Genomic DNA, 24,704 nt, shown 5'->3' with positions numbered 1-24,704 from the left:
TTCAATTCTTTCCTATTCTGGGTGCCTCTTCTTTGACCCCCCTTCCCACCCCGCTGTCTTTTGACCTCTTCTGCAGCCCTATCCTTTGACCCCTTTCCTGGGTACCTCTCCTCTGACCTCTCCTATGCCCCTATCCTCTGATCCCCTCTCCTAGACACCCCTGCTCTGACCTCCAATCCTGCACCCCTACGGTCTGACCCCTCTCGTCCTGGACATCCCTTCTCTGACTCACTCCCCTCCATCTTCTGACCCCCTCAGCCTCTGTCTCTTTCCCTGCTCTGGGTCACCTCTTTTCTGATCCCCTTTCCCCTGTGTCCCCATCTTTTGACTGAAGCTTCCCCGACAGGTCCTCGTTCTGTGACCCCGCACCCTAGTCGCTGCTTTTGTAGCGCTCGGCCGCCAGGAGGCAGCACCCTGTTCGTGGGGCGGAGCCGGGTGCTCGTCTCCTTCCCCCCAGGGCTGGAGGGACCCCCCTCGGAGCCCGCCCACGCGAGATGAGGACGGTGGCCCGGCCCCCCCATGCCTTCCCCCTGGGGGCCGCTCCCGCCCAGCGCGCTTCCTGGGTGGGGCCGGGGCGGCTTCAAAACTCCCCGCTGCCCCAGCCGGTCCCCGCCGCCGCAGCCTTTCGCTCCCAGGGCCGTACCCCTCCCTCCTCCCGCCGCGGATCCGCCAGACAGCGAGGCCCCCGGCCGGGGGGAGGGGGGACGCCCCCTCCCGGGCACACCCCCGGCTCTGAGCCGCCCGCGGGGCAGCCTCGGCCCGGAGCGGAGGAAGGAGCCGCCGAGGAGCAGCCCGAGGCCCCAGAGTCTGAGACGAGCCGCCGCCGCCCCCGCCGCCGCCGCCGCCACTGCGGGGAGGAGGAGCGGGAGGAGGGACGAGCTGGTTGGGAGAAGAGGAAAAAAAAGTTTTGAGACTTTTCCGCTGCCGCTGGGAGCCGGAGGCGAGGGGACCGCTTGGCGCGGCGCTGCCCCCGAGGAGTCAGGACTTGGGGACTCCGGACCCTCCCCCCGCCTCGGAAGCTCGCTCCCTCTCTGCCCCCCACTCGGCGTCCCCCAGGCGCCCCATTCCGGACCAGCCCTCAGGAGCCGCAAACCCGGACTCACACGAAGACTTTATCACCCCCAGACCTCGGGCGCACCCCCCTGCACGCCACCCTCTATTCCCAGCCTCTCTCCTAAACCCCGGAGCACCCGAGGACTCTTCTCCCCCAGGAGACGAGATCTCTCTCAGAACTGCCTCAGCTTCCCCATTCAAGGCCACCCACCCTCTGGTTTCAGATCTTGCCCATCTCGGTTTTTCACGTAGGATACCGAGGCACCCTCCCCCCGCCCCGTCAGAGCCTCCCTTCCACCCCTGCTCCCTTCTTCCTGAGGGCCTCAACTTTCCCCCCAGACCCTCCTACCTCCCCCTGGGAGACCCCAAGCCCCTGTAGGGGCGGGGCCTCCCCCAACCCCATCCCCGTTCGCGCGCTCGGCAGTGCCGGGGGGCGCCGCCTCCCCCATGCCGCCCTCCGGGCTGCGGCTGCTGCCGCTGCTGCTGCCGCTGCTGCTGCCGCTGCTACGGCTGCTAGTGCTGACGCCGGGCCGGCCGGCCGCGGGTCTGTCCACCTGCAAGACCATCGACATGGAGCTGGTGAAGCGGAAGCGCATCGAGGCCATCCGCGGCCAGATCCTATCCAAACTGCGCCTCGCCAGTCCCCCGAACCAGGGGGAGGTGCCGCCCGGCCCGCTGCCTGAAGCCGTGCTCGCCCTCTACAACAGTACCCGAGACCAAGTGGCCGGGGAGAGCGCCGAGCCGGAGCCCGAACCCGAGGCGGACTACTACGCCAAGGAGGTCACCCGCGTGCTAATGGTGGAAAGCAGTAACAGTGAGCTCCGAGGGGCAGGGGAGCCGGGAGGGGAGCCCCCAGGGGGCGCCGGAGTGCAGGGGTCGAGGGGAGGAAATGGGCCCCTGGGGGCACCGGGATCAAGGGAGGTTCCAAAGAAGGTGGGGCTGAGACCCTCGCAGGTACCAGGTCTTGAAGAGGAGTTAGGGAGCCAAGTAGACTGCTTTCAGGGGGCATCAGGAACATGCGGGATTGTGAGGGGAGTCCCCTGGAGGGACAGAAGCAATTGAGGTGGGGAGGACTAGACAAGAATGGCGGTTGTGGAGTGGGGGCTGCAGAAAGGAGAGTTCGGTTTGGGAGAAGCGAAGACCCCAGCTTTTGGGAAAGGAGAGGAACGAGGAAAGTTGACCCAGAGCTCGGGGGTCGTTAGGTCGTTGGCCAGGAAGGTTAGGAAAGTGGGAGAATGGACCACTTCCAGAGGGCGCGAGGAACACATGGGATTGGGGAGGGGAGGTTCCCAGAGAGAAAAACAGGGAGAATGATAAATACCAGGAGAGAAGGACGCGGGGTCGTGGGGAGGAGGCTAGCCGGAGAGAAGCCGACGCCCCAGGGGGGTGCCGGAGATGTGCGGGAAGGTGTTGTGGGTGCTTCGCATTGGGAGGTGAGAAATAGAGGGTGGAGCCCAGCGGAGGAAGCGACCACCCAAGAAACCTAGCCTACAGGGCATGTGAAGAGGTTTACAGAGAAGGGAGACAGCGTGGGAAAGGTGGATGGAGGGGGGAGGGGAAGTAGTGCGAGCCCCTGTATGCCGCGGAGTGGAAGGGAATGGGCTAAATGAGGAGTCTGGCCTTCTGAAAGAAAAAGGAGGGGTGGATGGGGACGACTCTGCAAGCGGGGAGTGAGAACACGGAGCTGGCGGGGTGAGAAAGCCCCACGTGGGCGCCACGCGCGGGGGGAGGAGCCCCGCTTCCGCAAGGGGGAAGGAGGACCCCGCGGAGTTAAAGGCTGGGAGTCAGGACCCCAAAGTCTCAGTTCCTCTCGTGGAGCCTGGGGAAACCCCAGCGTCCGGTCGCCTCACCCTCCCTTCCCGTGCCCCGAGGGCGAGGAGGGGGGGCCGGGGATCGCGCGCGGAGCCTGGGGCGAGACGAGACAGGTCTGGTCCCCGCCCTTGCCGCTGCGTCGTCGCCCGCCCTGCTCACCCCGTTGGGGGTGGAGCGACCGCTGGGCCCGCCCGTCCGCGCCCGCGCTGGGACCCTGGAGTCCAGGCGCCCCGCGTGGCCCAGAGGCTTGGGGGTGATCCCCCGGGGTTCACTTTTTCGCTAGAGCAGTAGACTTGCCGGTCCCCGGGCTGCTTGTGCGCCCAGTTTTCGGGTCCAGCCAAATAACACGCCCCTCATCTGGTTCTCTCTTCCTTTTCCGTCCTTCACCTTCGTTGTAGAGCTTTCACCGATACCCCCCTCCCGCCCCTGTTCTTTCTCCCTAGACTGTCTCTGTCTCTCCCCGAAGCCCGCGTGCCTCCCATCTGCCTGTACGCCTTTCCTATCCCCCCGTCCATCTCTTTTCCTGTCTGTGCCCTTCTTTCTGTCTCTTCAAATCTCCCTCATCCCATTACCATCCCACTCGTCTCTCTGTCCGGGTGTGGGTCTCTGGTTCCTGTCTCTCCTCTCTCTCTTCTTCTCCCCGTGTCTCCGCGGTTTCCCCATCTCTCCCTCCTCCTTGCAGCGCGCTGACCCTGCCTGTCCTTCCTTTCTTTCTCCCTATCTGTCTTGCCCAGCCCCGGCTTTCCCCTTCCCTTGGGGTGTGCTCAGTAACCGCTGGGCCAAGAGTAGGGTTTGTGTATGGGCGCAGGGCAGGGACTGATCTGACTCGAGTGGTGAGGAATAGGGGGAGGGGGCTACAGGATGGGGTTTCCTCTGTCATTCCCCCTCAGAGCCTGTTTCCACCATCCCTCACCCCCACTATAGGAGACCCAAAGCAGTGGCTTCCAAGTTGATCCAGGAGTTTATGGTCTGCCTTCTCACCCCCACCCTTGAAATTTTCCTAGACTGGAAAATGGCCTTGTTAATTCTCTTCTTCCCCTGCAGCCATTCTTACCTAAGAATGTCATGAACTTCTTCTCTAACCAGCTAAAGAGAGAGTTAAGGGAGGAAGCAATTAATAATAATAATAGTCATTGGCAGGGAGACAGCATAGCCTAGGGGATAAGAGCACCATTTGGGAACCGGAGGGCCTGAGTTTGAATCCCTCCCCTGTAGCTTCCTAGCTATGTGACCTTGGGGCAAATTGCTTCACTTTTGTGCCTCAGTTTCCCCATCTATAAAATGGCTATAATAGTATTTTCTTTGTAAGGTTTAACTATTTTAATGCTTGTAAAGTATTTTGAAAAGCGAGCGCTCTTTAACACACACATTATTGAGTGACTGCTGTATGCAGGCTCTTGTGCTACATGTTTTCCCTGGATTGTCTCATTTATTTTGCACTGTGATCTGCCATGGGTCCTCATTTTACAGACGAGGGTCTGCAGATCAGAGAGGGGAACTCTTTGGCCCAAGGTTACACAGCGCATCAGTAAGGAGAGTCTGGATTGGAAGGCAGGGAGATTGATGTTATTGTGATTTCCCAAAGAATAACAGGAAACCAAGGCCCAGAGAGGGGCTGTGACACAGTCTGGAGGCAGCAGAGGCATTGTCTGATCGGAATAGAACTGTGCTCCGTTGGGTTTTCAATGTTGATTTTGAGGAAGTAGATGGCCAGGCCTTTCTGCAGTGAACTTGCATTTAAGGCTCCGAGTGCTGGGGAGGCCTAAGCAAGCAGATCAACCCCCCTTGATGGCGGCCTTTGACTGGGTGGTCCATTACAGGTGATGCTTCATGAGAGAGGAGGGTGGTTAGGACCCATTTGATAGAGGGGGAAATTGAGACTCAGAGGGGAGAAACCACTCGCCCAAGGTCACACAGTTAAAAAGTGTTGACATTGAGCTCCAACCCAGGGCTGTCTGCCCTGGAGCCAGGGCAGACTTGGGGTCCACCAGCTCCCCCGCCCCTGCTGAACCGCTGCCATCCTGTCTCCCTGCTCTTCCCGTCTAGAAATCTATGACAAACTCAGGCATGGCTCACACAGCATACATATGCTCTTCAACACATCGGAGCTTCGAGAAGCAGTGCCTGAACCCATGTTGCTTTCCCGGGCAGAGCTGCGCCTGCTGAGGCAAAGTTTAAAAGTGGAGCAGCACGTGGAGCTGTACCAGGTGGGAGCACGGGCCAGACAGGTGGGCTGAGCTGGGGTGTTGCTGGTGGCCATGTGGGGCCATAGGAAGGCTGGTGGCCACGAGGTCCATACCCATGAACTCTGAAGTATTCTAATTGTGGAGGATGGAATAGGTCAGACCAGAGCATCGTAGGGCTCTTTGAAACTTTCAGATGTAGATAGCGTCCTAGAATGTTAAACACTCAGACGGTTGGAATCTTAAAAGCTGGACTCTTTAAGAATGCAGGACTCTTGAAAGCTGCAGTCTCTTCAAAGGTTGGCACCTCTAGAACTGCTCTGTCCAATACGGTGCCCACTAGCCACATATGACTATTTAAGTTAATTAAAATGAAATCAAGTTAAAAACTCCATTTCTCAGTCTCAGTGGCCGTATTCCTAGTGCCTTGCAGTCAAACGCTAAAGCCCCGGTGGCACTGTGGTTATGAGCTACAGCTGCTAACCAAAAAGGTCAGCAGTTGGAATCCACCAGCCATTCTTTGGAAACCCTATAGGGGCAGTTCTACTCTGCCCTATGGGGTCAGTATGAGTCGGAATCAACTTGACGGCATATTGAACATTAGAGTTACACACTCTTACAGCAAGAGAACCTTGTCCGACCTTAGCTTGTTGGAGACTTGAGAACTCATCTGTATACTCTCAGCCCTAGAGGATTATATCCCCAGCCCCGGGGACTATTCCATAGCCTTGGCATCCTTGTAGAACCTTAGTCTCCCAGAACTTCTTAGGCTTAGACACTGTGGAATTCCTGGAACAGTATTGAGCCGTGAGCGTTATAGAATGACATCTGACATAAGCCCTTAGAAAGTTATAGACGCAGAATTCGGGTGTCAGAGTTGCTGAACCATACACCTAAGCAGACTCCAGAAAGTTAGCAGCAGAATCTTAGCATCATGGGCTGCCCAAGTTTAAGGTACCAGCATTTACCAGTGAGGAAACTGAGGCCTCAAGAGGGAAAGAAAATGCCACAGCCCCCCAGCGAGGCAGAGGCTGAGCTGCTGGACGTGGTGCCCTGACCCCTGGCCTGGGGCTCTTTCTGCACCTCTCCTCTTAGGGGTGCTGTGGGGGCAAGCGGTTTCTGCAAGACCCCATGATGTGCATGTCTGGTAGGCTGGTGTCTGGGGGCCATTCGGGGGAGCAGATGGTATGGGGGGGCCCAGTCAGTGTATGTAAGGGGCATGGCAGCATCTACCTACTATCTCTCTTTCCCATTTATTATCTCCCAGAAATATAGCAATGATTCCTGGCGCTACCTCAGCAACCGGCTGCTGGCCCCCAGCGACTCATCGGAGTGGCTGTCCTTCGAAGTCACTGGAGTTGTGCGACAGTGGCTGAGCCGTGGAGGTGAGGTCTGCTCACCTGCACCTCCCCCCTTTCTCAATAGGTTGACTGCATTTTTTGTCCTGGGGCCAGCCTGCCTAGCATACCTCCCCATGAGCATGTGTTGGTGTCTAAGAGCTGAGACCTGGCCCTCCCCCTGGAGACTCAAACCTGAGTGACTAATTGATTAATCCGTGAATGGTTTATAGCCCATTTCCTGAGCACCTGTCCTGTGCTCTGCCCTGTGCTGGTTGATGCTAGGGACACGGCAGTGACTGAAACAGCCTGTCCTTGCCCTGGGGAGGCCAGGAACACATCTTTGACCAGGCAGTGATGACCCGGACAGGGCTGCTATGGGGAGCCCAGAGGAGGCACCTGCCCCAGCCTGGGAGTCAGGGAGGACTTCTTGGAAGAGGGGGCATCTGAGCTAATCTCTGGATGAGTAGAATCAGTTGAGCAAAGAAGGGACAAGAGTGTTCTAGACAGAGGAAATAGCCTGTGCAAAGGCCACAAGTTCAGCATCCAGAAGAGACCTGTGTCTGTCCTGTTTGTGGCCCAGTCCACAGGGCCCATGTCTCCCTTCCATACCTCTCTCTCGTTCATGCATTCATTCAATAAAGCAAACAGTTGCCTGCCCTGTGCCCGGTGGTGTAGGGGACACAGTGATAAACAAGACAGCCCCAGGTCCTGCCCCCATGAGGCCAACAGGTACTACTAGACACTTAGGAAGCCTTGCCAGAGTTTCCCAGATGAGAAATGTTCAAGGCCAGGACTGGGAAGGCTCAGGGGTCAGGGCCAGGAACAAGGAGGCACAGGCAGAGAGGGCAGGGCAGGGCAGGGGAAGCCCTAAGTGCCGTGGGAGCCCCGAGGAAGCCCCAGATCCCATGGCGGGGGTCCCAGAGGGCTCCCTGGAGGAGAGTGATTGTGTTGAGACTCACAGGATAGGTAGCAGTTTGGCCAGTTGCAAAGATGGGGCCTGGGAGCGGATGGGGGCTGCTGAGAGGAGTGTTCTGGGCAGCTGGACAAAGGCCTAGAAGGGCCTCATCTGTTGGTCAACGCTGAGCCCTGAGCACCTAGCACAGGGTCCAGCACATAGTGGGAGCTTAGGAAACATCATTCACTCATTCATTTGTCCCCCACTGGCCACTGGGAAAGAGCCCAGGCTTGGATTTGGATACCAGCCCTACCTTTTCGACCTGTGTGACCCTTGCTGGGTCACTTCCTGTCTGTGTGCGCCACTTCTTTGTGTTTTGGTGAAGATTAAAGGAGTGTCTAGAACAGAGCCTGGTATCCGGGACACGCTCAGTAAATGTCCACTTTAATGACTGTGGGCCAGACCGAGTGGGAAACAAGAAAGCCAAGTATCCATGCCCTGTGCAGCTTGTTTTCTGCTCTTAAAACTGCAGAAATAAACAGAGCCAAACGCAAATATCAGAGAGGGATAGAATGAAAATGCAGTGAGAGTGGGGAGGGTCTGTGGCCCTGAGGGCCTCCCCAAGGAGGTAACATTAGAGCTGAGGCCTGAAGAAAGGAAGAGAACTGGAGCAAGAGAGGTGCAGACACAGTGCACAACAAACGAAGAAGCAGGAGAGGGCTGTGGTTTGCCTCCTCCTTCCTCTTCCCCAGGGGCTGGGTGAGCCTCACTCTGACTGGTTCCCTGTCCCCACTCCCACAGGGGAAATAGAGGGCTTTCGCCTCAGCACCCACTGCTCCTGTGATGACAAAGACAACAAACTCCAAGTGGAAATCAAAGGTGAGGTCAGGTTCCCTGGGCCAGCCCCTGCCTGCTGGTTCCCCCTGGCCTTGATCCGTCCCGCTGAGAGAGAGAGAGAGTGTGTGTGTGTGTGTGTGTGTGTGTGTCACACCAATCCATCCCTCTGAGAGACTATGTGTGTGTGCTCCTCCCTGGCCTGACCCCTAATCATCCTTCTGAGTGTATGTCCGAGTCTCCTTCCCCCATCCCCCGAACTATCCCTCTAAGTGTGTGTCCTCCCCCATGGATCCACCCCTCTGAGTGTGTGTGTCTGCTCCCCTCCCCTCATGGATCCACCCCTCTGTGTGTCCCCTCTCCCCATGGATCGACTCCACTCCTCTGAGTGTGTGTCCCCTCCCCTCCCCCATGCATCCATTCCTCTGAGTGTGTGTTCCTTCCCCGCCTCCAGTGGATCCACCCCTTTGAGTGTGTGTGTCCCCTCCCTTCCTGCCATGGTTCTACCCCTCTGAGTGTGTGTGTCCCCTCTCCCCATGGATCCACTCCATCCCTCTGAGTGTGTGTCACCTCCCCTCCCCCCATGGATCCACCCCCTGAGTGTGTGTGTCCACTTCCCTCCTCCCATGGGTCCACCCCTCTGAGTGCGTGTCCCCTCCCCAACCCCCCATGGATCCATCCCTCTGAGTGTGTGTCTCTCCCCTCTCCCCCTCCTCACCAAAGCAGGGCTGAATAACAACCACCGCAGAGGTGACCTGGCTGCCATTCATGGCATGAACCGGCCCTTCCTGCTCCTTATGGCCACCCCCTTGGAGAGGGCCCAGCACCTGCACAGCTCCCGGCACCGGCGGGCCCTGGACACCAACTACTGCTTCAGGTGAGCCTTGGAGCCTTTGGCTGAGCCCTTCCAGGCTGGACCTGACCAGTGTCTGCTAACCAGACTCTCTGGTTGGGCATCTGGCTGCTGCTGTGCCCTGGCTGAGTGTTTCCTTCAGCGTGGAGGGTGCAGGAGATGAGGTCTGAGTCCTAGAATGCGGGAGTGTTGGAACTGAAGTCTTAGAATGTTGGAATCAAGTTACTTTCTTGCTAGCGTGTTGGAATCAGAGACTGTTTGGATTTTGAACACCGAGAAAATTGGAATTCACTCTTGGGAGGTTGCTATGTTGGATTCCTATATTGTTGATAGGTTGGGGGTCTAGAATGATGGGATCCTAGATGGTTAGACTTTGGTGTTAATTACTGAAATCTTAGAATGTTGGAATCTTGGGAAGCAGGAATGTTGGGATCCTAGAATTTGGGAATTCAGAATTGGAAGGTTGCCCATATTGAACTTCTCTAGTGTTGGCAGATTGGATTCCCTAAATGTTGACAGGTTGGAGTCTTTGAGTATTGGGCTCAGAATGATGGAATTCTGTGTTAAAATATTAGGATTGACAAATGTTGGAGTCAGAGAGAAATTTATCTCAAGAAAATGGCTCACATGGTTGTGTAGGCTGGCAAGTCCCAAGTCTGTGGGTCAGGTATTAGGCTGGAGGCTTCTCCTGACTCACACAGCTGCAGGGGTGGATGAACCCAAGATCAGCAGGTCAGACAGTAGGCTGCTGGCTCACAGGCTTTGAGGCTAATGAATGCCAAGATCAGGGTAGTACGACAGGCCACTGGCTCAAGTCCCAGGAACTGGAGGTCAGATGATGATGAGCCAGATGCAGGATCCAGAGTGAGTAAAAGCCAGCAAGCTTTGTCAGAACATCCAGATATATTGGATGCAGGCCACACCCTGAGAAAACTCCCCTTACAACTGATTGGCTGATCACATCATGGAGGTGATTACAGTATATCACAAAACAGAGCATAACTACATCATTACATAACTGGCAAACCACTGAGAATCATGGCCCACAACCCTAACCATCATAGCCCACCCCTTGTCAACTTGGCACCTGTACACATCTTAAACCATACACAATCTCTAAATAAAGACAATTACAAAGTCATACTTGTGCCTAACATGATACAACTAACATGCATGCAGCAAAATTCACACTGTTCGCATTTACATCTTATAGTTTATAAGTGAAAAAACAAAAAATTTTGATGCACACATACAAGGAAGAAATACTCATAACAATCACATTCCTTGTTTCTGCAACTGGTCACATGGTTGTAACTAGTATTTAGAACTACTTTCTTCTACCACCCATTCCTATTCCCTTTGCCCTCAGCAAGCAGCTCAGCTGGTTGTGGTTCTTTGTCCATTAAGTGCTGTCACTTACTTGGTCCCTACCACTATGGGGTCCCATCAGCTCTATTGTAATTAGTTGTCTTAATTCAATTAGGGCACTTGCCACTGTCAAATCTGATTTACATAAAATAGCAATCACAGCAGTCTTCCAGGATGCTGGGGCTCCTGTTGCAAATTTGTCCCTCACCATTGTGGTAAAAGGTGTGTCCTCTGGGCACCCCATTTATGAGTCTGTGGGTCTAACCTGATAAATCCACTCAACATGCCAATTTCCCTAAGCCTTTGGATACCTTCTACAGTATACCAAGGCAGGTCTGGTACTTCAACTTGATTTAGTGTAGGTCACCACATAAACCATGCTTCAGTGAACCAACCAAATAAACTTAGATTCTTTCCTAACCTCTCAAGCTGAAACATTGAATGAAGAATCTGTGCTTAGTGGGCCCATGTCAATAAACTCAAACTGAACCAACTTTATGTTCCTCGCACCATTATCCCACACCCTTAGTAGCCATTCCCACACATATTCCCCAGGTTTCTGTTTGTACATATTAGAAAAGTCAAGCAGTTCTTTTGGAGTATAGCATACCTCCTCCTGGGTCACACTTTGTACTTCACCTTTTGGGGCTTGCACTGGGTTTGGTGGGGATTTAAACGTCTAGTTTTAGGTCTAGAAGCAAAAATGGGTGGTGGGGATGTGTTCTGAGAACATTTAGCAATGTCTTGTAAGGCATCTGCCTCAGGCAATGCCCCAGGCAATACTCAGATGCCGCCCCAGGTCATACTTCAGATAGAGACTCTTCAGACACAGCTGGGTTAATCTCATCAGATGGGGGTGGAGGGGATAATGGTTTTACTGGGGAGGGTGGTTTAGCAGACAAACATGGAGTAATCTTTTCAGATGGGAGTGGGTTCGTTCTTTTGGCAAGAATGGTTCAACAGAATTTAGGGGCTCAGTGTCCCCAGCTTCCTGATTATCTGCCCATATGTCCCCAATCCAAGTTTCAGGATCCCATTTCTTATCCATCAGTGTTCTCACTTTAACTTCAGACACCATTCAAGGTTGGAAATTCAATTGGCATTGTAATTCAGCCACTCGTACCATAAGACTGAGTTTGTTTTTTGGCAATATAAGTTTTGTTTCTACAGTAAATAAAGCTTTCTTTCAGGGCACACGTGGCAACTTTGAGGTAGTTTATGTGGCGCTTGGGCTGTGACTCTGAAGCCTCGAGCTCATGTCTTTCTTTGACTGCTTTCTCTAGTGAAAGTAGGGCCAACCAACCAGCTTCCTTATTCTTCTCACTCTGACAAAATTGTAGAAAAATAACAAATATGCGTCCACCTAGACACTCACCTCCCACCAATACTTGATCTATTGGTGGTGATATTTTGCGTATTTCTATCGCCACCTCATGCTGTAGATTAGCAGTGCCGTCTTTACTACTGGAAGAAGAGTCATCAACATCCTTAAGACCAGAGTTGAGAACCAATTTAGAAAACTCATCCTTACAATTTTATTTCTCTAGAGCCACTCTCAGTATCAAATGTCTTAGGCTGAGTTAGTTCTCTAGAGAAGCAGAACCAGTGAAGTGTGTGTGTGCCTATGTATCTATGTATTTATCTCTAGTAAGTGGTTGTAGAGGCTGGCAAGACTCAAGTCCATGGGTCAGGCATCAGACTGCAGGCTTCTACTGAAGCACATAGGCTGCATGGGCTGATGAACCCAAGATCAACAGATCAGATGGCAGGCTGCTGGCTCATGAGCTATAAAACCAAACCAAACCCACTGCTGTCGGGTCGATTCCAACTCATAGCAACCCTATAAAAAAACCAAAACCAAACCTAGTGCTGTATAGCAACCCTATAGAGGCTGACAAATCCAAGATCAGCAGGTAAGACAGCAGGCTGCTGGATCATAGGCTGAGGAAGCCAATGAATCCCAAGATTAGGGCAATACAGCAGGCCCCTGGCTCAAGTCCCAAGAATTGGAGTTCAGGTGGTGATGAACCAGATGCAAGATCCAGGGCAGACAAAAGCCAGTGAGCTTTGCCGGAGCGTCCTTATATATTGGATATAGACCACACCCTTGAGGAGACTCCCCTTGCCACTGATTGTCTGATCACATCAGATCACATCATGGAAGTGATTACATTATATCACAAAATGCAGCATAACTACATCACTACATAACTGCCAAGTTACATCATGACATAACCGCGAAACTACATCATTGCATAACTGTCAAACCACTGAGACTTACGGTCCAGCCAAGTTGATGCGCAACCTTAACGATCACAGTTGGTATCCTGGAAATGTTGACAGTCAGTGTTAGGTTGTTAGAATCTTGGAATGCTGGTATCTTAGAAAGTGGCAGGTTGGACCCCTTGAGTGGTGGACTCAGAAATGTGGAATATTGGAATGCAGTATTGAAATGTTGGAATTCAAGATCTTCAAGAGTTGAAACATGGGAACCTTAGAAAGTTGGAAGTTGTTGGAGTGTTAGAATCTTGGATACTAGGATATTGCAATCTAAGGTTGAAATGCTGGATTCCTAGAATGTTGAAATTCAGGGTTAGAATGTTGTGTATTTAGAATGATATCCTGACCTTGTCCTTCCCCTGTTTAAAATGTTTTGGGGTGTCTCTGGGCGTTGTGGAGGTCCCTGGGTGGTGCAAACAATTTGTGTTCAACTACTAATGTAAAAGTTAGTGGTTCAAACCCACCCAGCAGCTCTGCAGAAGAAAGGCCTGACAATCTGTTTTCATAAAGATCATAGCCAAGAAAACCCCATGAAGCAGTTCTACTCTGGAACACCAAAGGTTTGCCATGAGTCCGAGTCGACTCTATGGCAATGGAGTTTGTTTTTTGTTTTGTTTTCTGCGCTTTGTTACATGGTGTTCCCCCTGCCAAAAACCAGCCCCGCCCTCAGGCTCCTTCATCCCTAGATCCCAGCAACCCCTGTGAATGAATGGATTGTGGCCTTGAGCACCAACAGCACCAACACTGCAAAGAGAGACAGCCAGCACATGAGCCCCAATAGGTGTGGACATGACATCACCTAGGTAGGAAGTCTTGCCAAAAATTGAACCTGAATCTGATCAAGATTCTGGATCTAACTACCCATTTTCCAGAAATATGGGGACAGAGAAACATGTTAAACAACACCACAGGCACGCAATCAGCAAAATGCAAGTTATGGGAAACTTGACCAGTTTCTTCAGCAAATACAATGCAAAGGGAAACTAGAGAGAGATGGTACTGTAGATTTTTAAAAAATCTTGAGACGTATCAATTGCAATGTGTAGATTTTATTTGAATCTCGATTTATACATCCAAAAAACCGAACCATCTAGCTGTCGAGTTGATTCTGACTCATAGCGACCCTACTGGACAGAGTAGAACTGCCCCATAGAGTTTCCAAGGAGCGCCTAGCAGATTCAAAGTGCCGACCTCTTGGGTAGCAGCCGTAGCACTTAACCACTACGCCACCAGGGTTTCCCGATTTATACATACCATTAAAAAAAAAAGACATTTATGAGACTGTTTGGAAACATGAACACTGGATATTTGATGATAATCATCAAGGAATGGTTGTTAATTTTTTTTTTACCTGTTAATGTGGTTGTGTTTTAAAATAGTTCGAATTCTCGTAGAGACATATATTGAAATATTCGTGGATGAAATGATATAGTGGATGGCATGTGCTTCAGAATACTCCAGTGGGATCCATACAGTGGAGTATTATTCAACCATAAAGAAAAATGAATCCTGATGCATGCTATGACATGGGTGAACCTTGAAAACATATTATGCTAAGTGAAACAAGCCAAACACAAGAGAATGAATACTGTATGATCCCACATATGTAAAACATCTAGACTAGACAAATGCACAGAGACAAAAATTTATTATTATTTTTTTTACCAGAAATGGGAAAGCGGTAAATGAGGAGTTATTGCTTCAGGGGTACTGAGTTTCTGTTTAGATGGATTGAAAAACATTTGAAAATGGATAGTTGTGATGGCTACACAACATAGTGAGTGTAATTAACATCACTGAATTGTACACTTGAAAAATGGCTAAATTGGCAGAATAATAATAATAATCCAACAGGGGGAGAGAAAATGGGTAGGGGTAGAGGTATAATGAAATTGGTCATGAGTCGATAATTGCAGAAGCTGGTGATTGTGAGAGTTCAAGATAAAGTTCTCTACTTTTATGTAGATTTGAAACTTTCCATAGCAAAAAATTTTTCTTATGCATCTCAAACACCAGATCTGCTGGGAAGCTTTCCTGACCCCTTTCCCAACAGCCATGGTGGATCTGGGACCTCTGGGCCTCCCTTGAGACTACACGTAGTTTTAGACCCCTTTATTAAAAAAAAAAAAAAATTTTTTTTTTTTTCTATTTAATCAAGCCCTGTCTTAGCGACCTAGTGCAGCCGTATCAGCAGTGCCACAGCGGGTGGCTTTAAAGAACAGGAACTTATTTTCTCATAATTCAGGAGGCTAGAAGTCTGAATTCAGGGCACTGGCTCTAGGGGAAGGCTTTCTCACTCTGTCAGCTCTGGAAGAAGGTCTTTGTCTCTTCAGCTTCTGCTTCCTTGTAGATCTCCATGTGTCTTGGCATCTATCTTACCCCATCTCTCTCTCTGATCATTCATTTAATCTCTTTTTATATCTCGAAAGAGATTGACTCAAGATGCACTACACTAATCCTGCCAGATCTGAAGATCTGACTCTTTGAAACCTAGGAGATCCAGGAAATCATGGCCCCACCCTTTGAGACTGAGAAGGCCCAGCTTCCTGCGCTCCTTCCAGTTGTTGCGCTGATCTCGGGGCTGCTTCATGGATGGCCCTTTTCTTTTACTGGAGGACAACAGATGTAGCTCTTTTGGCCTGTTTCCTGCCTGTAGAATTCCAAGAGGCAGACAGCATTCTTTCCTTTCGTTCTTTCTCTCTCCCCTTCAGTTTAAGCTGATAGGTTTTCTGCTGTGGTAGTTGATTAGATCCATCAGTCACAGGCTTACTCTCTTTAACAAAAGATTGTGTAGACACATCCTTGGTGAACATTCTAGGACACATGTCCTTAGTTTGTACAACAGGATTTTCCAAATATTTAAGTTATGTTTCCATTTTCACAGTTCATTTTTAAGTCCATCTCTTTCCTCTCCCATTTTGCTGTACATGGCAAGGAGAAACCATGCAACCTCTTTATGATCTTGCTTAGAAATCTCATCAGCCAGATATCCAAGTTCATCACTGACAAGTTTTACCTTCCACCAAACATTTGAACATAATTCAGACAAGTGTTTGCCACTGCATAAAAAGCATCACCTTTCTTCCGTTTTATTTTTTTCTTCCATTGTCCAACCACATGTTCATTATTTTCTTTTAAAGCTTCACTGGAAGCACATTGAATGTCTGCATTTCTAGCAACATTCTGTTGCTGGTTCCATATGTCTTCTCTAGGATGGTAGAGGATTTCTCTGTAGCTCTTCTCACTTCCTTCTGAGCCCTCACGAGAACTACCAACCGGAACTATCCATAATTCTACCGACAGTCTCTTCAAGGCAATCTAGACTTTTACTATTAGGCACCTTAAAACTCTTCCACCCTCTACCCATTGCCCAATTCCAAAACCGCTTCCACATTTTGTATATCTGTTAGAGCAGCACCCTACTCCTGGTACAAAGTTCTGTCTTAGTTATCTACTGCTGCTATAACAGAAATACCATGAGTGGATAGTTTAACAGAAATTTATATTCTCACAGTTTAGGAGGCTAGAAGTCCAAATTCAGAGCACTGGCTTAAGGGAAAGGCTTTCTTTCTTTGTTGGCTCTGGGGGAAGGTCACTGTCTCTTCAGCTTCTTCTTCCTGGTTCCTTGGAGATCTTCATGTGTCTTGGCATCTATCTTACCCCATCTTTCTCTCAGCTGCCTTGTTTAATCTCTTTTCTCTCTCAAAAGAGATTGACTCAAGATACACCCTACACTAATCCTGCCTTGTTAACATGACAAGGACAACCCATTCTCAAATGGGATTATAACCACAGGCATAGAGGTTAGGATTTACAACACATATTTTTGGGGGGACATAATTCGATCTGTTACAGGGAGGCCCTTCTTTGTCTATTTCAGCTTCTACTAGCCAGCCATCTTTGGCATTCCTGGGTTTGTAAATGCATCTGTTGTATTTGTCTGTCTTCAGATGGCGTCTTCCTCTTGTGTGTGTCTATTGTGCTCTTTTTGTAACTCAGAAGTGAGTTACCAGACTCTGCCATGGCCTCATTAACATAACAGAAGAAAACTGTTTTCAGGCAAGGTCTTATTTATAGGTACAGGGCTAGGATTTCAACATATACTTTTGGGGGACACAATTCAATCCATAACAGACCCTGTTGGGTCTTAATAGAGAGGACAAGAGAGGAGCCTTTCAAGGTCAAGGACCACGTGTATCACGGGGCCTTGAATGCAGTAGACCCCAGATGTATACTGAACAAATAAGTAAGAGAGTGCATCAAGATCACCTGGAGGTCTTGTTAAACATGCAATGTCGCCTGTCCTTCACTCCTCCCATCGTTTCTGATTCAACAGGTCTGGGGTGGGACTCGAGAATTTGTATTTCTCACAAGTTCCTAGGTGATGCTGTTGGTCCAGGGGTACCATGTGGAGAACCTCTGAGTTGAATAACAGAATCACAGACCGTTCAAGTCTTAGGACCTCAGAGCCTCAGCCAGAGCTAGATCAGAAGTTAAAGATTATTCTGGACTGGCCTTTTGGGATTCCAGGAGCCCTTTGAGAAGCCTGAAAGCCTTTCCCTGAGAAATGTGTACACATATACACATGCACGTGCATTTGGCTTCAGGGGGTCAGGACCCTCCCTGAGCCCGCCCATGGACTTCCTGATGCCTCCTTGGTCCTTAGGTTAACAACACTTTATTTAATCCAGCATACTCTTCCCCCCCTTTGGTGACATGGGGAAACTGAGGCTTAGTTAGATTTCAGAGGGACCAGGCTGAGCTCACAGGGATCTGTTTCCTGACTCCCTCCAGGGGCTCTCCAGCTCTTGCAGAGGCCTTGCCTTGCACCCACCCCCCCCCCCCAGAGATCCTTGTCATTGCCTCCTCCCCTTCTGCTTCAGCTGGCATAATTACCAGGTGAGGCCACAAGCTCTGGAATCTCACAGAGCTAGCTGTGAGCCTGGCCCTGGGCGCCGCCACTTATATGCTGTGTGTGAGCAAGCAATGTCCCTCTTCTCTGAGGCTCGTTTTTTTTTTCTTTCTTATTTTATTGTGGCAGAATATACATAATTTGCCATTTTAACTATTTTTTTAAAATTAATTTTTATTGTGCTCTAAGTAAAAGTTTACAAATCAAGTCAGTCTCTCATACAAAAATTTACATATACCTTGCTATACACTCCTAACTGCTCTCCCTCTAATGAGGTAGCACAGTCCTTCCTGCTCTCTCCCCGTGTCCATTCGGGCAGCTTCTGGCCATATTAGCTCTTTTTAAGTGTACGGTTCAGTGACGTTAATTGCATGTACCATGTTGTGCAACCGTCACCACTATTTCCTAAGCTTTTTCACCACCCCAAACAGAAACTCCGTAGCCATGAAACGACTCAGTTTCTTCATCCCCCAAATGAGGGTAATAATAAGACTTGCTTCATGCTGTTTTGAAATTATCTATTGATTGACTTTTTAAAATAATATTTTGCTGTGTTTTTGGTGAAGGTCTACACAGTAGTTTCGGTTTCCATTCAACAATCTCTACACCAGTTGTTCAGTGAGATGGGTTACGTTCTTCACAGTGCATCAGCATTCTTCTTATTTTCGTTCTGGTTTTTCTGTTTCTGTTAATCTAGTTTCCCTGCCCTCTTACATTCTTATCTTTGTTTTAAAGTAATTCGTGACCATTTGGTCTCACGTAAGTGATTTTTAAAAGGAGCATAGTTATTGATTAGTTTTTAAATAGGAAAATACGTGTACATGGACCCAAACCCTGAAAGAAGGGTGTTCAGAGACACCCCCAGCTCTGACCTCCAGGCCCTCTTTGGAGAGGCAGCCACGTTGATCATATTTCTATATCTCCTTCCAGAGCTGGTCTCACATGACACACTTATACATACCCATATATTATTTTTTTATCGTGCCCAAATGGTAGAGCCTTACGCACTGCTATTCTGCAACTTGCTTTTTTAAAACATAATATAGTAAACAATTCACTCACATTTGCTGAGGACCTACCGTGTGCCAGGCATTGTTGTGGGTCCTGGGGATACATTAAAGGACAAAATAGATAAAAATCACTGTCCTCAGAGGAAGACAGGCCATGAACAGAGGAACAAATAGATCTTTGATAAATTAGCAGGTGGCAATATGTTCTAAGAAGGAAAATAAATGAAAGGAAGGGGATGGAAAGAAATAGATGCTGGAGACTATTTTTCCTATTCTTATTTAAAAATTTTTTATTATGGAAAATTTCAGATGTACACAAAAGCAACAAAGATAGAATAATGAGTTCCGGTGAACTCTCATCCCGCTGCAGTTGTTATCAAGATTTCGCCACACTTCAGATACAGGCGTTTTCATATCTTCTTACATAACTGCAGTGCTATTATTACACTGAACAGAATTAACAGGCATTTGGATTGCTGTTTTGGGGTAGGATGGTCCGGGAAGATCCCTCTGAGGTGGTGACATTCATTCATGTAACTGGTATTTATTGAGCACCAGGCACTGTGCTACGAATTAAAAAAATAACCCATTGCCGTCGAGTCCATTTCGACTCATATTCACCCTGTAGGACATAGGAGAGCTGCCCAGTAGGGATTCCAAGGAGCCGCTGGTGGATTTGAACTGCTGACCTTTTGGTTATTAACCGAGCTCTTAACCACTGTGCCACCAGGTCTCGTTCTAGGAATTAAACCTCCCCCCCTCCACAAAAAAAAATTTTTTTTAAGCGTGCAGTGGTTAAGAGCTCAGCTGCTAGCCAAAAGGTCTGCAGTTCCAATCCACCAGCGACTGAGTCGGAATTCACTGGACGGCAAAGGCTTTTTTTCCCCGATGGATGATCCGTCGCTCCTTACAGGCTTGTTTTGTGCGTTGCCTGAGATTGGTTATTTATGACGGGAAGTTCTCAGTCAGTGTTGGCAGCTATTATTACTATTCCTGTGATTGTTGTTATCGTCACGGGAGGTGCAAGGGGACCAAGGTGGAGATGCGTTTGAGGGGCGACCTAGGGATGGGACACACAGCGGGAGAAAGGGTGCCGGCCTGACTCGCCCCCTGCCGACCTGCGCTCCTCCGCCCTCAGCTCCACCGAGAAGAACTGCTGCGTGCGGCAGCTGTACATCGACTTCCGCAAGGACCTGGGCTGGAAGTGGATCCACGAGCCCAAGGGCTACCACGCCAACTTCTGCCTGGGGCCCTGCCCTTACATCTGGAGCCTTGACACTCAGTACAGCAAGGTGCGTCTGCCCCGCGGGGCCAGGGCTGGGCTGGGGGGAGCAGGGACGGAATTTAGGGGAGAGGAACAGAGGTAAATTGAGCCACATGAATTGTCAAGAGATCAGGGGCAGAGGGAGCCCTGGTGGCCCAGTGATTAAGAGCTCAGCTGCTAACCACAAGGTCAGCCGTTTGAATCCACCGGCGGCTTCTTGGAAACCCACCCCAACCGGCTTGGTTTTTTGGAGGGGCAGAGAGAGACAGAGAGATGGGGAGTAGCTAAAGAGATGGGGAGAGAGGCAGGAAGCTGAAGACAAGGTCTGAGCAGGGTGAGAGAAACAGGCAGGGGAAAATACAAATATGGGCAGACCGACAGAGGGATAGAGAGGAGGAGAGAGACAGGGAGGTGGAAGGAGAACAAGACAGAAATGGAGAGTCAGAATGATGAGAGAAAAAGGCAGAAGGAGAGCGAGAGAAAGACAGCGGGACAGAAGCCAAGGGTTGAAAATGGGGAGCAATAGAGATTGAGAGAGAAAACCAGAAAGGTGGGGAGAGACGGAATAAGGAGTAACAGAGAGAGATGGGGGCAGAAGGCGGGAAACAGAGGGAGATGGGGAGACACAGAGAAGGGAGACGGACAGCGAGAGGCGAAGGATGGGAGGAAGGCGGGCCGGGTGGGGACACCTGCCTGCGAGCCCTCACCCCGCCGGCGCCCCGACCCCGCAGGTCCTGGCCCTGTACAACCAGCACAACCCGGGCGCGTCGGCGGCACCGTGCTGCGTGCCGCAGGCGCTGGAGCCGCTGCCCATCGTGTACTACGTGGGCCGCAAGCCCAAGGTGGAGCAGCTGTCCAACATGATCGTGCGATCCTGCAAGTGCAGCTGAGGCCCCGCCCCCGCCCCGCCCGGCAGGCCCGGCCCCGCCCCGCCTCCCGCCGGAGGAGGGGCTGTATTTAAGGACGCCAGCGCCCCAAGCTCACCTGGGGGCCCATTAAAGGTGGAGAGAGGACTGGCGGTCTCTGTGTCTTTGGGGTGCTGACTGGGGTCTCACTCCCGCCTCCTCCCGTCTCTCTCTCTCTCTCCCTCCCTCCCTCAGTCATTTGACTCTCCACATTTGCTGCGCACTCATTAGGCTCCAAGTACCCGCCTCCCCCTACCAGCAGGAGAGTTCCTGGGTAGCGCAAACGATTAAGCGCCTGCATTGGGCTGCTAACCAAAAAGGTCAGCAGTTGGAATCTACCAGCCGCTCCTTGGAAACCCTGTGGGGCAGTTTTACTCTGTCCTATAGAGTCAACTATGAATCAGAATCGACTGGAGGGCAACTAATTTGGGTTTTTTTTTTTTTTTTGGTTTACTAACCTAAAGGTTGGTGGTTCAAACCTATAGAGTAGTTCTACTCTGCACACGCACACATGGGGTTGCCTTGAGTCAACATCTACTCAACTGGCGACTCACAGCAACAATGGCTCTCGAGGCACCGTGAGCAGGAGGGAATCTAGGAAACCAAACCCATTGCTGTCCAGTGGATTCCAACCATGGTGACCCCATGTGTGTCAGAGAAAAACTGCTCCGTAAGGGGAAACAGGTCACCAGGCCTTTCTTCTGCGGTGCTGCTAGGTGGGTTCAGCCCACCAACGTTTAGGTTAGCACCTTCGGCACTGTGCCCAGTGCCTTCTATTAATTCACTCATTTAATCACTACTGAGTATAGGAATTCTGATAACACCCACATTAAAGGTGAGGGAACTGGAGCCCTGAGAGGTTTAGGGAACAGGTCAGAAACAGTTCCTGCCCAGCAGAAACCTGCTTTCTGGGAGGAAACAGACAATACAAAATAGGTGTTCAGTGGTAAATGGCATAAAAGAGATGACTTTGAGGAGAAAGAGCTCCTCAGAGGAGGTGGCAGTTGAGCCCAGATGTGAAGGCTGCTGAGAAGCCAGCCTGGAGGAGGATGGGGGGAGAGTGTCAACCAAGTGAAGGCCTGGAAGTGGGGACAAACTTGGGGTGTGCTAGATAGGGAGGAGGGGCCAGTGTGTTTGGAAGAGTGTGAGGGAGGTAAGGGTGATGGTGGGAGCTTAGTCAGATCATGACACCCCACAGGCCAGACGGTAATAACACTCCTATGTGCCAGGTCTCTACTCACTGGCTTCCTTTGCCCCATGACTTGATAGAGCAGGGGTTGGCAGACTGCAAGCCGCCAGCCAATTCCAGCCCACCATTTGTTTTTGTAAATAAAATTTTATTAGAACATAGCTGTGCTCATGCGTTTACATACATGTTGCCTGTGGCTGCTTTCATGCTAATAAGGGAGTTGAGTAGCTGGGACAGAGACCTTACAACCTGCAAAATCAAAAGTATTACTATCTGGCCCTTTATAGAACAAAAAAAGAGAAAAAGAGGCAACCCCTGCTATAGAGACCATTGGATCCCCATTTTACAAATGGGGATAGTGAGGCACAGAAAAGTATATTACTTGTTTATGCTCTCACAGCTAGGTGGCCTGTTCAGGGCCGATAGGCATGACCCGTGCGTTGGCACTGACTCCCAAATCACAGGGGCCTGTGGGTCCTGTGAGAACTTACTCTGAGGCTGATTGGGAGTCACAGCAGGCTTCTGAGCAGAAGAGGGGTGTGCTCAGAGGGCCCCTGGCTGATGATTGACAGTAGACCGAATGGTGGGGGTGGGGGAGGATGGTTGAGGGAGACCAGCGAGGAGGCGACAGCCCTCATCCAGGTCAGAGAGGACTGTGGCTTGAGCCACGGTGGGTCTCTCCCTCCTGGCTCTGTTTCTTCCCATCTGCCGCAGTCTGCTTGTGAATTCTGTCCTGCTTCCTCTTTCTCCTGACTCTCGGTTTCCCTTCTTTCTCCCAAGTTTCATTTCCTCCCTCTCGCCCTCCCCTGCCTTTCCCAGGGCCAGGGGCCCCTTGACTTGCTCCTCCTCCTTCCAGGACTGTCCTGGGAGGTAGGATGCTGTGGATGCCCATGTCCCCTTGCCTGTGGGCATGAGAGGCCTTGGCAGCCCTGGGTCTGGGTGAGGGTGGCCTGGGGCCCTGGAGGGGGCTTCGCAGCTCAGCCCAGGAGTAGAAACGGGGTAACTTCTCCTGCCCCAGGTCTGAGGTTTGGAAGTTCACTATGCTAGGACATGCTGCCATTGTCACCAGCCTCGCCTGTGGAGACAGCACTGAGGCCTGGCCCCCAGTCGCAGAGACACATGCAGGGACACAGTGATGTGGTCTGCAGTTGCTGCAGTCCTTTGAGGATGTGGCACACACACACACACGTGCATACACACATACACACAGGCTCAGATAAGCACAGTGCCCCACAGCCCCACACACATTCACCTCTCAGAGCCACACTGGACACGGCGTCAATGGAGACTCCTGCAGGACCCGCGATGCATGGACTGTGACACCTGGCTGCAGTCACAGCACACATACACAGGTACAAATAGAGAACGTGTCGCCCCATCACATAAACACACTGCCTGGCCTTGCAATGTGGCACAAGCAGAGACTTCGGTAGGGATGCTTCCAGACACTGTCACCCGGGTACATTCTGTAGGGTCCTGGTCACAACCAGCACACACCCAGATTCAGACAGTGCCACACACTGACACACACATCCCAGCGCCAGAGCCCATCAGGAAGTGAAACATAGACTCAGGCAGAGATCCACTAACAGTTTTACAAACATCCTCCATGGGGTCACGGTCACCAGCAGACACAGTGTGGAGGCACAGGGAGGCCTGACACACCACAGTCCACCCAGACAAGCCACACACCGAGACTGGACGCATCACGGTCTCGCAGGCTGCCACAGGCGGTCATGGCCTCTCTTGGGTTGACACTGCACACCCTCCCACACACTGGAGCCTGGGGAATCCACATGGCCCTATAGACAACAGCCCTCCCATCATACCCAGACACATTGTCACACCCTGGGGCCCAGACAGCAGCTCCCACACACCCAGACACACCCCCACTCCGAGTCACAGACACGGCCCTTACATGCCCAGCTCGTGCCTCGGCCTGAGGACAAGTAATGGCCACGCACCCGCACTGGGCTGCTGCCGCCTCCCCGGCCCACACCTCGCCCTCGTGACACGCCCGCCCACCTGCCCCCGGGCTGCCCGCTGAGCTGGCAGGCGGGACTGGGGAAGGGAAACTTGTGGGCTCAGCACCTTCTCCCACCACATGCACGCGGGGTGCGCTGCCCCTGCCCGGCCCCTGGCACCCTGGGCCCACTGGTGGCCAAGCCCTGGCAGGACAAGCCTGGCCCTGCCCGCAGCCAACCGCAGGGGCAGGGCAGGGGGTTCGGGCCCTGCTCCCCTCCCCCGGCCCAGTCCGCCCTCCCCTCTGCGGGTAGGGCAGGCAAGCAGGCGGAGGGAAGTTGTGGGGGGAGCCTGGGTTCCGGCTGGAGCCCCAGCTTCCCGTCCAGCCCCCACGGGGCAGGAAGCAGGACCGGGGGAGGCCAGCTCAAGCCTTCCTGCCCCCTCCCCCAGACAGGCTGGACTGGGGTCAGTGTGTGTGTGTGTGTGACAGACACAGAGTGAAAGAGACCCTGTTCCCCCCAAGTCTTTGGGCTTACAGAGTGTTAGTGTGTTTTGTGTTTCCGGTGTGAGTTTGAGTGTGTTCAGAACCTGTGTGACAGAACCTGTGTGTGACAGAGAACCTGTGTGTGTGAGAGAACTGTGTGTGTGAGAACCTGTGTGTGTGAGAGAACGTGTGTGTGTGAGCACCTGTGTGTGTGAGAACCTGCATGTGAGAGAACTTGTGTGCGAGAGAAGAGAGAACCTGTGTGTGAGAACCTGTGTGGGTGTGTGAGGGAGAACCTGTGTGTGTGTGAGAGAACCTATGTGTGTGCCAGAGAGACAACCTGCGTGTGTGTGTGTGTGA

The 24,704-nt window shown here is 51.4% G+C and overlaps 1 protein-coding gene across 1 annotated transcript; it reads left to right on the top strand.

The window, feature by feature from the left end:
- Positions 1-635: 635 nt before the first annotated feature.
- Positions 636-20,817, top strand: TGFB1 (transforming growth factor beta 1). Its single transcript, XM_003420791.3, has 7 exons — positions 636-1,867; positions 4,912-5,072; positions 6,316-6,433; positions 8,085-8,162; positions 8,844-8,994; positions 19,679-19,832; positions 20,536-20,817. The coding sequence occupies exons 1-7, from the start codon at positions 1,501-1,503 to the stop codon at positions 20,692-20,694; spliced, it is 1,188 nt and encodes a 395-aa protein (XP_003420839.2). The 5' UTR covers positions 636-1,500; the 3' UTR covers positions 20,695-20,817.
- The last annotated feature ends 3,887 nt before the right edge of the window (positions 20,818-24,704 follow it).

This window comes from Loxodonta africana, chromosome 11 (assembly GCF_030014295.1).
Source record: "Loxodonta africana isolate mLoxAfr1 chromosome 11, mLoxAfr1.hap2, whole genome shotgun sequence".
Lineage (NCBI taxonomy): Eukaryota > Metazoa > Chordata > Mammalia > Proboscidea > Elephantidae > Loxodonta > Loxodonta africana.
This window is presented reverse-complemented; position numbering and strand designations above follow the sequence as displayed.